This window comes from Propithecus coquereli, unplaced genomic scaffold (assembly GCF_000956105.1).
Source record: "Propithecus coquereli isolate 6110/MARCELLA unplaced genomic scaffold, Pcoq_1.0 Scaffold83, whole genome shotgun sequence".
In the NCBI taxonomy this organism is placed as follows: domain Eukaryota; kingdom Metazoa; phylum Chordata; class Mammalia; order Primates; family Indriidae; genus Propithecus; species Propithecus coquereli.
This window is the reverse complement of record NW_012154507.1, coordinates 258,484-271,134: the sequence shown is the minus strand read 5'-3', so window position 1 is coordinate 271,134 and position 12,651 is coordinate 258,484. Positions and strand designations below refer to the sequence as shown.

At 34.0% G+C, this 12,651-nt stretch overlaps 1 protein-coding gene across 1 annotated transcript in view; it reads left to right on the top strand.

The window, feature by feature from the left end:
• ARID4A (AT rich interactive domain 4A (RBP1-like)) overlaps positions 1-12,651 on the top strand; it is a 67,280-nt gene that overhangs the window by 18,905 nt on the left and 35,724 nt on the right. Inside the window, exons 8-11 of the mRNA XM_012663837.1 lie at positions 274-406; positions 4,270-4,349; positions 5,272-5,348; positions 5,755-5,921. Of these exons, the coding sequence (XP_012519291.1) occupies positions 274-406; positions 4,270-4,349; positions 5,272-5,348; positions 5,755-5,921 (457 nt within the window). The remainder of the gene's footprint in view (positions 1-273; positions 407-4,269; positions 4,350-5,271; positions 5,349-5,754; positions 5,922-12,651) is intronic.

Here is a 12,651-nt window from a genome sequence, read left to right as displayed (position 1 = left end):
GCTTTTCTGTCCCAGCTGGTGATTGGCATGAGAGCCTAAGTCCAAGTACTCATTGATCTAGTGAAGTGGACTCAGAGTTACCATAGACAGCTCAGGACTGTGTACTTCTGTGAGGCAAAGGAAGTATTCATCTCTTCAATTACAAGAATGAAGAGGCTCCTACTGCAGGGTAATGCATTAGGAATTGAATTGACCATGTTAAATTCACACCACTCTGACTGTATCAAATAATGGTTTATGTTAGGATAATGATCAAGTTATTCTAACTTTCAGTACCGAAGATGAAAAGGAAGAAGAAAGTAGTGAAGAGGAAGATGAAGACAAGCGACGCCTCAATGATGAATTATTAGGAAAAGTTGTAAGCGTGGTATCTACAACTGAGAGGAATGAATGGTATCCTGCTTTGGTAAGTAATGTTTCTTTGCAAGGTTACTCAACCATGTAAATATTTATTTAAAATGGATTTTTTTTTAAGCTAGTCAAATTTAGCAGTAGGGGGTTGTATACTAGCTTTAGTGACACTAATGTTAATAAGTTCTGACAACCCACTACTATTGGACCAGCTAAAATGGATTTTTTAAAAGCATTTAAAATACTTAGAAAGTATTGGGCCAGGCAGTGGCTGACACCTGTAATCCCAGCACTTTGGGAGACTGAGGTGGGAGGATCGCTTGAGGCCAGGAGTTTAAGACCAGCTTGGGCAACATAGCAAGACCTAATCTCTGCAAAAAAAAATACAAAATAATAATAAAGCTGGGCATGGTGGTGCATGCCTGGTGTCCCAGCTACTTGGAAGGCTAAGACAGGAAGAGCACTTAAGCCCAGGAGTTCTAGGTTGCAGTGAGCTATAATCTTGCCACAACTCTCCGGTCTGGGTGACACAGTGAGACCCTGTCTCCAAAAAAAAAAAAAAAGGTATCAAACAAATTTGAACTTTATTGGAGATTTAAAAATTGAGCAGTCATAGTCACGTCCAGAATACTTCATTGTCTTCTTTTGTTATTTGCTTTCTTTAATTCTCTATAACCGTTTATTGAGATCTTTCCTTTCTTCCCTCAAAATGTGTGCAGTGGCTTCTTTTTACTTTATTCCTATTACCATGGGTTCCCTTAAATTGATTTTTACAATTTTTCTTTGCTAGATTCAGACTAATTTTCCAGAACTAATTTTTGTAGAGAAATTTTTTTTAAATATTGATTTAATCATGATAGTTCCATTTTTTTTTTAAAGATCTACTGAATCTGCCTAATCAATCAATTTTGCATTCTTTAAGTAGATATTAGAGGCCATCTCCAGCTCTTAGTTTACTTGCTATTTTCAGTGTAAACTCAAGTTTGTTCTTAACTGCCCCCTATGTAAGATACTTCACTTGTGTAAGCCTTTACCCCCGTCTTAATTAGTATTTACTGAGGATCTGTAGTGAGTTCATCTTTCTTCCGAGTTTCTTAGAAGAGAAAGAAGTATGAGACTTGCAACACATTGCCCTCAAGAAGCTTACTATACACACAACATAGTAATTAAGGAGTCTATAGTTAATTAAAAAGAAGTTGGTATATACTGGAGTAGGGCAGGGAATATTGAAAAAGAAGGGTTCACCCAGATTTTAAAGAAGGATTTGGAAATGGCAAATCTTAAGTGGGTTGGTAGAGAAAGCTAATCTTTGCTCACATAGAGAAGGTATAAGAAAAGATAGACAATTATTTCTTGAGAGGAATCAAAAATACTTGCTGAAGCCTGTCTCCACTTTTCTCCTCCTTCCCTTCCTCTTCCTCCTCTCTCTCATTCCCTCTCAAATAAAGATCGCCTCAAGTTCTACCTTCTCTGTAGGGTCTCCTCTAAACACTTTTAACATAAGTATGCTCCTTCTTTGAGTTTTGATACCATTTATCTCCAATAATTGTGGCACAAAATATATCCCCAATTAGATTATAATTCTTTTAAGAGCTGAAGCCATTTTTTTTCAGCTTTCTATGTACATGTAAAATGTATTTTTACTCAGTTCCTAGACAATAAATTTACATAGGAAAATCCTGAAAATCCTTCGAATCTTTTCAATTATATAGGCAGAAAAGTAAATGGATTTGGATTCAGAATAATCAGATCATAGTTTGCCAAGATTTCTTTTTTTTTATTTTTTTAACAACTTCATTTACTCAACAGATATATCACTTGTCAGGTGATATTGAAAATAAAAGATAAGACACCATTCTTACCTCTGATGATTTTGTGTCTAATGCAGAGAATAATCCAAGTAACTATAATATAAAAATAGTGTATGTTCAGTATTAGGACTTCTTAGTCTGAGAGATGACATTTATATGAAGAAAATACAGAAAGCCTTCATGAAGCAAATGCTTTTGAGCTGAGCATTGAAGGATTTAAAGTTTGTAGACAGATTCACTAGAGGACTTTCTTAGAAAAAACGAAATAAGTAAATCAGAAAAACCAAAAGGTTTATTCATGGAACCATTTGCTCTGGGAATCCATTTTAGCTAAATATTTGAGGCAGGTAGGGGAATAATAGGAAATATGGCTGCAAAGATAATTTGAATCAAGGGCAGAAGGGTGTTTAAAAGTCCATCTATGGAATTTAGACATAATTCTGCAGAGAATTTTGTAGAAGAGTGCTATTACTTGAGCTACATGTTTAGGAATGTTAATGAGGCAGTGATATGTTGGACCATTGTTGGAAAGACTGGAGGTAGCAGGAATCAATTTGAAGGCCATTAGAGTAGTTCACAGGTGAGGTAATTAGACCTTGGGTGATGCCTACTCTCATCATGTAAGACTTACCTTAAGCTTTTGCTGCCACACCTTTTCCTTGTCCATGCTGGATTAAATCTTCCTCTATGTGTTTTCATATTATTTTGTGCCCACTGAACTTATTCCCCATTGTGTTCTTTTTATATATATTTTAACGTTTGCCCTTTTATTACACTATAAACTCCTTGAGGGTAGGCATAACTTTATTATTAATCTAATGTTACTAGCACCTAGCAAACAAACAAACAAAAACCATTTGCTTCCATCTGTTGTTAAGACAGCTGATGTGACTGCCAGGAATACTTAATTATCTGGATATTCACTTTTCAGTATGATAACCATGAGCCATATGTGGCTATTTAAGTTTAAATGTAAATTAATTAAAATTAAATAGAATTAAAAATTCAGGCTCTCAGTTGCATCAGCCACATTTCAAGTGCTAAACCCCATGTGACTCATTGGTACTGTATTGGGCAGTGCAGATATGGAACATTTCCATCATTGCATAAAGGTATGCGAACAGTGCTAGATTGTAGCAGAGTAGCTAGGATCAGGGGGAGTATGAGACAGGTACATTTTGGTAATTTATTAAGAAACTTTAATTTTTTTTTAAATATAAAGTTTGAAGTTTTATAAAGTATACAGAGATTATTTTTTAATGATACTGTTTAAATGTTTATTATTTTCAAAGTAAAAGAATTTTTAAAAGTTGTTTATATTTTCTTTGTTTTAATTACTAAAAATTGTACGTGACCTGGTAAAAAGATAACTGGTGTTTTTTTAAAACAAATATCCTGATTTAAGAGTAGTTCCTGGCCAGGTGCGGTGGCTCACACCTGTAATCCTAGCACTCTGGGAGGCCGAGGCGGGAGGATCACTTGAGCTCAGGAGTTTGAGACCAGTCTGAGTAAGAGTGAGGCCCCGTCTCTACCAAAAATAGAAAAAATTAGCCAGACGTGGTGGTGCACACATGCCTGTAGTCCCAGTTGCTTGGGAGACTGAGGCAAAAAGATTGCTTGAGCCCAGAAGTTTGAAGTTGTAGTGAGCTACTTTGATGCCACTGCATTCTAGCCAGGGTGACAGAGTGAGACTTTGTCTCAAAAAATAAAATAAAAATAGATCCTGATCCACATATATTTTAAAAATTTTAATATGCCAGATTTTCATCACAGATCATTTTACTTTTTGGATAATAAATGAATTATTATTTAGCTTATAATACTTCTAATATTTTGAAAGTGCTGGCCACATATTAATTTATAGTTCATTAATCATTTTTTAATCTAATGACTATGGATAAATTAAATATGTAGAAAACTAATATACTAAACAAAAATATAAGGAGATCTTCTTTCATAAGTAATTATAACGGGAGCTATTCACAGTGAAGCTGTTTCTTGTGAAATAATCCATTTGAGAAGTTAAGGGATCCAGAGTTCTTTTTAAAAATGTTCTTTTTCTGAGAAAGGGAAATAGGAATTAATCTGTCATTATTTTATATTTCAGGTGGTATCTCCCAGCTGTAATGATGATATCACAGTGAAAAAGGATCAGTGTTTAGTTCGGTCATTTATAGATTCTAAATTGTGAGTAATGAATCACTTAATAATGTTACATGGGAGGAGAAAAATGGAATCACAGTGATAGACTCCTCCCCCTAAATCTTTATTTTTAGAAGTCTATTCATGAAATGAAAAGTTATCTAATATGTTTTGACTTTTTGTGGTGTAGGGTATTTTTTACTGATAAATTTTATATAAAAACTGAACAACAATATGTAAGAACAATATTAAAAAGTTTTTAAAAAAATAGAGCATGGTATTTTTTTCTGTAATTATAAAATTTTGAAGTTTTATCAAGTGTACTATTTCATATTAAGAATTATGAAACTTATTTTTTCATAGAATCTCTATTATCAGAATAATTATTTTGACATTTTTCTGATTAAAAACCAGATTTTTAGAAACATTTCCCTAATCTCATCCTTGCTTTGTTACAAAAAAAATGTAAAATTTAAAAATATATATATATCGAGTTATGAAAAATTTGATTTGTGAAAAATTTAATACCAAAGTATATCTTACAATGATAAAAATATTTTAATAATACCTTCTAGTAAATGGGCTTTTTTACTAAAATGAATAATATAATTGATAATAGTAAACATTAAAACAGATATCTACAAATGTTGAAAACATGCTAATATAAATTAACCCTTACTCTGTAGGAGAGTTGTATAGATTGAAATATTGTGAATTTGAGGCTTTCTCAAATTAGTATACTTTAAGTGTGTAAAACTTGAGAATAGAGATACTAGCTTTGCCTGTGTTACCTCTTGCTGTTTATTAAGGATTAAGATGTACATGGTCCTAGACTTTTAAAACATTTTATAGGCAAAATTTTGATTTTGAGCTTTATATTTTCTATACATTAACATGGACTATTTAAGTGATAAGTTTTATTTAATAAGTGATTTCACTCCCCTTTATTCTTCTCTCTTATAATTAGTTACTCTATAGCAAGAAAGGACATTAAGGAAGTAGACATTCTTAATCTACCAGAAGCTGAGCTTTCCACTAAACCAGGTAAAATAAAGATGCATCAGTCCACTATTTCATGATCTGGCTTTACATGGAAAATAGTGAATAAGGCAAGACTAAATATTCTGTGTTGCTGTTTTAACTGTTTAGAGTTAATATCCACTCTTATTTGATGATTTTTTTTAATGTCCAGATAAAATATTTGATTTGTAATTTTTAGATAAGTTTAACTTTTCATGTTTTACCATTATGATTTTTCACAGTTTCCTTGCAGTAATAACAAACATTTGTATAATATTATAACTTACGGAATATATTCAAGCTTACTACATCATTTCATAAGTGACAGCTAAATTTGAATTCAGATCTTCAGACTCTGAATGTCATGCTTTTCTGGTTATTCTATGCTGCTAACTCTGTAACAACTGCTGAAGTATATTTTCACTCTTAGGGATTCAGAAAGCAAGTATCTTCTTAAGAACTAGAGTCGTTCCTGATAATTGGAAAATGGATATAAGTGAAATCCTTGAGTCATCCAGTAGTGATGATGAAGGTGGCCCGGCTGAAGAAAATGATGAAGAGAAGGAAAAGGAGGCCAAAAAGGCAGAAGAAGAGGTGGTAGGTGTAATTTTGTGTTTGTAACAAAAACATTTTAATACTCTCTAGTAGGAATAATACCTTCATATGTTTTTCCCTCTGTTTAGATTCTCTGTTATTTGTTTCTGTTCATTTCTAGCACAACTGAATTTGGGGGTTGAGGAAGCTTTTTGGCTCACAGCTTAGTGTATAAATCAAAACTAATTTTGAGTAAGAGGTTACAAAGAAGTACTTCTCAGGTTAATTAATCAACAGGTGCAAACTGTTTTTTTAAGGATCTTTTCCAAACAACTGAGGAGGAAAGAAATGTAATTTTTAAGTATTTCATGTGTGTTAATTCATTTAAAACTGTTACCATATGAAGTAACTTTTATTATCCTGCTTTAAAGATGAGGAAAGTGAGGTTCAGAAAGGTTAAGTAATTTTCCCAAGGTGGCACAACTAAAATGTGGAGAATAGGGATTTGAACCCAGGTCTGGTCTATAAAAATCATAGAAAAGATTTAGGTTGTATGTTATAAGTGCTAATGGTTGTCTCTGTAATATTGCCATATCATTTAAAATATGCATATAATTGTAGGAAATCATCCATGAAAGTATTGCATGATTGCTTACATGAATATTGTTGTCTATTTATTCAGCAGTGTTTTGTCAAATGGGATGAACTGTCCAGTGTATTTTTGGTTGTTAATGGGGTAAAGGGGCTTAGGGGCAAGACAAAGAGAATGAATTTACTGGAAAGGGGGACCTATTTGAGCATGAAAAATATTTGGAAAAAATGTGGGATGCTTGTTTCTGTTTTACATACACAAATAAGAATTTATGAAACAAAATGCATATACTTTGATGTGATGAAGGGCATACGCTATTTCTTCCCTTTTACTTCCACTGCAGTATTTGGTTTTTTTACACTCTGAAATCAGAATGGCGGTTCATACTTACAGGCTGCCTACAGAGTTGCCATAGTAACGTGCTGTTGGTTTTAAGTGAGCATGCTCGGAAAGACAGGAAGGTTTAGCAGAGGCTTGGCAGGTTGCCAATGGAGGTCTGCCAGATGCTTTGAAATGGGCTGTCTTTCTTTTCCTTTCATGTAATGTCTGATTTTTATGTGGAAGAGAATGTAAGTAGTGCTGTATAACCCTGCGGATGCTATGCCCTAAGAGGGAAAGCAAATATTTGCAAGTCAGACTGAAAAATGTCCAGACCCTGTACTGATTAAGTAGAAGGGGAATCTAACCATTTTGCATTTGAAAGGAAATGCAGCATATAGGTAAGATTTTTTCTTTTTTTGTATATTTAGTTACAATTTTGCTTGCCAAAAATGGAGTTAAGTAAGAATTTTAGATGTTGATGATGTGGCTGATATGGTAGGACTCATAACCAAGCGTAATTGTTTCTTGTATAAAAGACAGTAGGAGTCTATTTTTAGAATATCAATGGATGAAGGCTATTTTTCTGAAACATAAGATAGATTTTGAAATGAAAATGACAATGAGACAGTTTGGCTAAATTCAAGATTTAAAGTCTGAATATTAAATGTGATTTTTGTATTTTATCTGTATTTATTTATAGATTATATGTTTTCAGGGTAAATAGGCCACATTTTCAGGGTGTGAACTGTTGCAGTCTGTGGTTTAGCTTTTGTTTTTTTAATTAACATTAGTTAGGATCTTATGTTGCCCAATATTAAACAAAGATTGGTCTCTTTATTTTTGCTAATACTTTTAATTGGTGTCCCTTCCAGAATTCATTTTCCCTGCCCCCCCATCCTCTACAAAAACCCCCTGAAATTTGAAGCAAAGAGGGTTAAAAAAGCTTTGTAGAAAGTTGCAGAGGGTGTCTGTGAAATAGTAAATTGTAAATAGTGCTCTTATTACAATGACTAATTTAATAAATACTGTAATATTTTATTCAAGCTGTGAATAAACGTTAGCAAAAAAGAATGAAGAGCAGAGGCAAAGCTCTGTTACCTATTGTTTGCAGGTAATAGTAAAGAAATTTTAAAAGGTAAGGGCACTTACAAGGATAGCATCTTCAAATGTGTTAATTAAATTATGAATCTCTTAAAATTAAGTGAATCAGGATGCTTTTCATCTGCAGAAGATAACAGCAAAATTACACAATTTAGGTACTGATTTATATGAATATTACTTTAAATTATTTTTCAGATGGTCAATTTCATAGCATAGACTTTATTGAATTACTTGATATAAACTAATTCTTTTCCCTGGCCAGACAGGTGGATTTTTCTTGAGTGAAATTTTGGTTGCTTTAGAAAAAAATCAGCTGCATTTCTTGTTCTTCGGTTTAAAATTTAGTTGCTGAATCATTCTAACTTGTGTTGAACGGTAATTTTTAAAAATTTAATATACTGATAAACTGAAGAGCACTTTATACATAAAAAAGGGGAAAAATGAGTATGCTATAAAATGAATAAAAATCTGGTAAGCCATGGCCTACCTGGCTTAGTCATTATTGGGCCTTTACCACATAAGTGAGACTAAGCTGTTGTATTACATTACAGTTTATGCATAGTCTTTCCAAAATGAATGATGGTATGCTTTTCATGAAGATTTAATGTTGCTTTACATTGATCAAAAAATCTTTTATAACATTCTGTAAACCATTATAATAATACTGTAGTCTGTCATTTGGTGTTTGAAGTATAGCAAGCAAATTTTATGCAGTAGAATCATACAAGTGTTAGATACTTCTGCAGAGTTAATGCAATGGACGATGGACATTGTGTTTATATTTGATGCTTTGGGCACCCTAACATAGCCTTAATAAGGAGATTTGAGATTCTATGACTTTGCCATCAAGGAGCATCTTTTATACTTAATATTTTGAATTCCTAAGCATTGGTAGTTCAGGATTCGAGTACAAGAAATATATCTCATACTGTTTCTGCCTGGGAAAAGATTTGAGGATCTGAGAGAAAGAAGGTCTTACCTATATTGATGACTTTAAATTTCAACTCATTGATAATTATGCTGGGAAAAAAAAGCCCTGGAGAATATTTTTGTTGATATTACTTAAGTGTTTTTTGTTAAGAAAATATTATATTAGAAAAGATTTTACTGAATTTTCTTTTCACCTTTGAATTTGATTGAAAAGTCCATGTACACATAAGTAATAATATCAGCTATTCAATTTTTCCTGATGTATTTACTTTGGATAAATATAGGAGAGTTTTCTAAGGGTGAAGTAAGTGGATGGTTGATTAGAAGACTGAATATCAAGGGGAATGTGACTAATCTTAGCTTTTTTAATCCTTTGGCTTGTTTAAAGTAGGTTTATGTATTGGGCCCTTTCAAAAATATAATTTCATTTTTAGTAACGAAAATTAGAATTTAGTGAATTTTTCAAGAACTGCTCTTTTTAGTGTAGAAGTATTGACACCCATTTCTCTAAACTTGTGAATTTTCTGTGGATCACTGTTACATTTAATACCTAAGATTAAATTTCACTATTGTAACAATCATAAGTATTTGAGTATTTTGTTCATGGAAATATGAATATTATTTTTGATGTTTAAATCACATATTATTTGTGCTTATTAACTTATGCCTTTTTGTAAATTGATTGTAAAGGCATTTGTTAGTGATCATTGAAGATCACTTTGGGTATCGACCTACAGTAAATGGTTGATAACTCAGGAAAACCATGCTAAGTTGATAAAATTTAAAGAAAATTTTGAACGTAATGTTAATATTTCAGGAATATTGAATAATTCTGCTTACCAGTTGAGTGTTTCTAATCAGATCCTAAAAAGCCAACCTTCAATGAATAACTGAGACTTTAGTTTGCAATCAAATATAACTGACTTGCTAAAGTCTTAAAGTTTAGCCCATTGAACAAGAAAACAAAAATGCCCTGATGTGTTTAGCATAATCTTTCTTCACAATGTTAACATATAAGACTCTGGCCAAATTAGGGTCATCTAATCAGATTAATGAGGATTGCACATTTGTACACAAAATGCAGTTATATTTTTATGTAGTTAACACTTTTCATATCAATGCATTTTATAGTTGTGGTCATGTGATAGGGTTGATTGATACTAAAAACTTGGATTCGATAGCATCTAAACCACATCTTGATGATTGAACTTTATGTACCTTTTCAAGTGGGGGAAAAATTACTAGATTCAGTGAATTCTGATGCATACAAGAGTCACGTAATCATTTATTTTAGGTAGGCTGTTATTAAACTATATTCTGAAATTATAAAACAGTGTCTTACCATGAATATATTATATCTTATGTGAACCCTAAAATTTTCTGTAAGTGTGCAACAGGGAAAGATGGAACCACTATAAATTTTATGATTACCAAATTTCACTGGGTTTTAACATAATCGGTCAATTCCCAATTTCTACAATCAAATTGTTATCTCCTCTATTAAACCAACAACCATACCGCATTCCATTCCAACTTCAGAAAAAAACTGGGAGTTTCAGATGGAATCCTGCTCTAAACCCTACCTGCCTGCTCACTTTCCTTCCAAGCACAATTGATAAGGGGTTGTCCTCCTCTGTAAGATGAGTCCCTCAGTTTATGCTCTGGATCTCATTATTTTCTTCCTTTTAGGAATCTTAGACTATCAATGCTCGTTTTTCTTTCCAGCATCTTTAAGCTATTTCTTTCCCTTGTATCCTTCTCATCAGCTTTTAAAAACATGCTTACATCTCTCCTAGCCTTCTGACAACCCCTCCATAATCCCTCCACCAATCTTCTGAACAACCTCTCTACTGTCCCCTCCCAGATACTACGTTCTTTCTTCATGCTCTTGGCCAGATTGCTCAGTTATATACACTGTTCCTCATCTCACATTCATTTTTTTGTTTGTTTGTTTGTTTTTTGAGACAGAGTCTCACTGTGTTGCCCGGGCTAGAGTGCCGTGGCATCAGCCTAGCTCACAGCAACCTCAAACTCCTGGGCTCAAGCGATCCTCCTGCCTCAGCCTCCCGAGTAGCTGGGACTACAGGCATGCACCACCATGCCCGGCTAATTTTTTCTATATATTTTTAGTTGTCCAATTAATTTCTTTCTATTTTTAGTAGAGACGGGGTCTCGCTCTTGCTCAGGCTGGTTTCGAACTCCTGAGCTCAAATAATCCGCCTGCCTCGGCCTCCCAGAGAGCTAGGATTACAGGCGTGAGCCACCGCGCCCGGCCTGTTTGTTTGTTTTTTTGAGATAGACCCAGACTAGAGTGCTGTGGTGTTAGCCTAGCTCAGGGCAACCTCAAACTCCTGGGTGCAATCCTCCTGCCTTGGCCTCACATTCATTCTTAATTCGCTATAGTATGTCTTATCCTCCCACAACTTAAATAACTTTACTGAGGTCACCAGTGACTCCAACAGACTTTTGTACTAAATCAAACAAATTTTTGTCCTGATCTTACTTGATTGCTTAGTAGCATTCAATACCTCTAACATACTTAATTTTTTAAAACACTTGACATCCGTGACATAACTTTTTTTCCTGGTTTACTTCCTAACTAAATGATATGATGACTCCAAATCTATATGCATCAAAGATCTCTTCTTAGCTCAAGACATTATATCAAACTGCCAATGGGGATTTCTTCTTAACTTGTAAGTACTCAAACTCAGTATGTGGAAGACAGCACTCATTCTCTTCAAACCTATTCTTTTCCTGATTGTCCCTAATTCATTTCAGTAGAAGCACTGGTCCACCCAGTTGTCCATGCCAGATATGTGGAAGTCTCCTTGATTCTTCGTCCCCCCATTCCAATCAGACACTGAGTCCTTTGTCTTGTACCTACTTGAATAGCTCTCAAATGTGCCTATTTCCATTAGTTTCTACTCTTTGTCAACCTTAATCCAAGCCGCTGTTCTCTTTTACCTAGACTAAGGCAGTAGCAACCTCACTGTTCTTCCTCTGATCTATTCTCTGTAGTGGCTCTAAAGTAGATTTCTTTTTTTTGTTTTTGAGACAGAGTCTCACTCTGTTGCCCTGGCTAGAGTGAGTGCCGTGGTGTTAGCCTAGCTCACAGCAACCTCAAACTCCTGGGCTCAAGTGATCCTCCTACCTCAGCCTCCCTAGTAGCTGGGACTACAGGCATGTGCCACCATGCCGGGCTAATTTTTTCTATATATTTTTAGTTGTCTGATTAATTTCTTTCTAATTTTAGTAGAGACGGGGTCTCGCTCTTGCTCAGGCTGGTTTCGAACTCCTGAGCTCAAACAATCCGCCTGCCTCAGCCTCCCAGAGTGCTAGGATTACAGGCATGAGCCACTGCGCCCGGCCTAGATTTCTTTTTTAAATGAAAAAAATATATATGTGATTCCTTTAGGAATAAAATAATTTTAGGGCATGAAAGAGGTTGTAGTTTTTATATTTTGCATTGAAATATTTCTTAAACATATTGCATAATGCCATCCCTTTCTGAAAGTGGTATACTGAACATTATTTAACATCATATTTACTTGATTTAATTACTGTATTGTAATACATCAATGTCATGGCTGTCAGCCCTTACGCTAAATGACGTACGCCTATGAAGATTGTGAACTTTTCTCTCAGTTTCCTTTCTTCTAGAATCTGTAGTGTCAACTGTCAGTTTTTTGCATGTAACTTTCTGGACAGTTCTTCAGAATTCTACTTGGTGTTGGGCTTATTGATAGCCTAGGGAATCATTTTGACCTGAGTTACCAGACTTAATACTGGTTTTGTTTTTCATGTAATGTTAAGCTTTTTTTTTTTTTTCTAGTTCCAGGTAAGTCT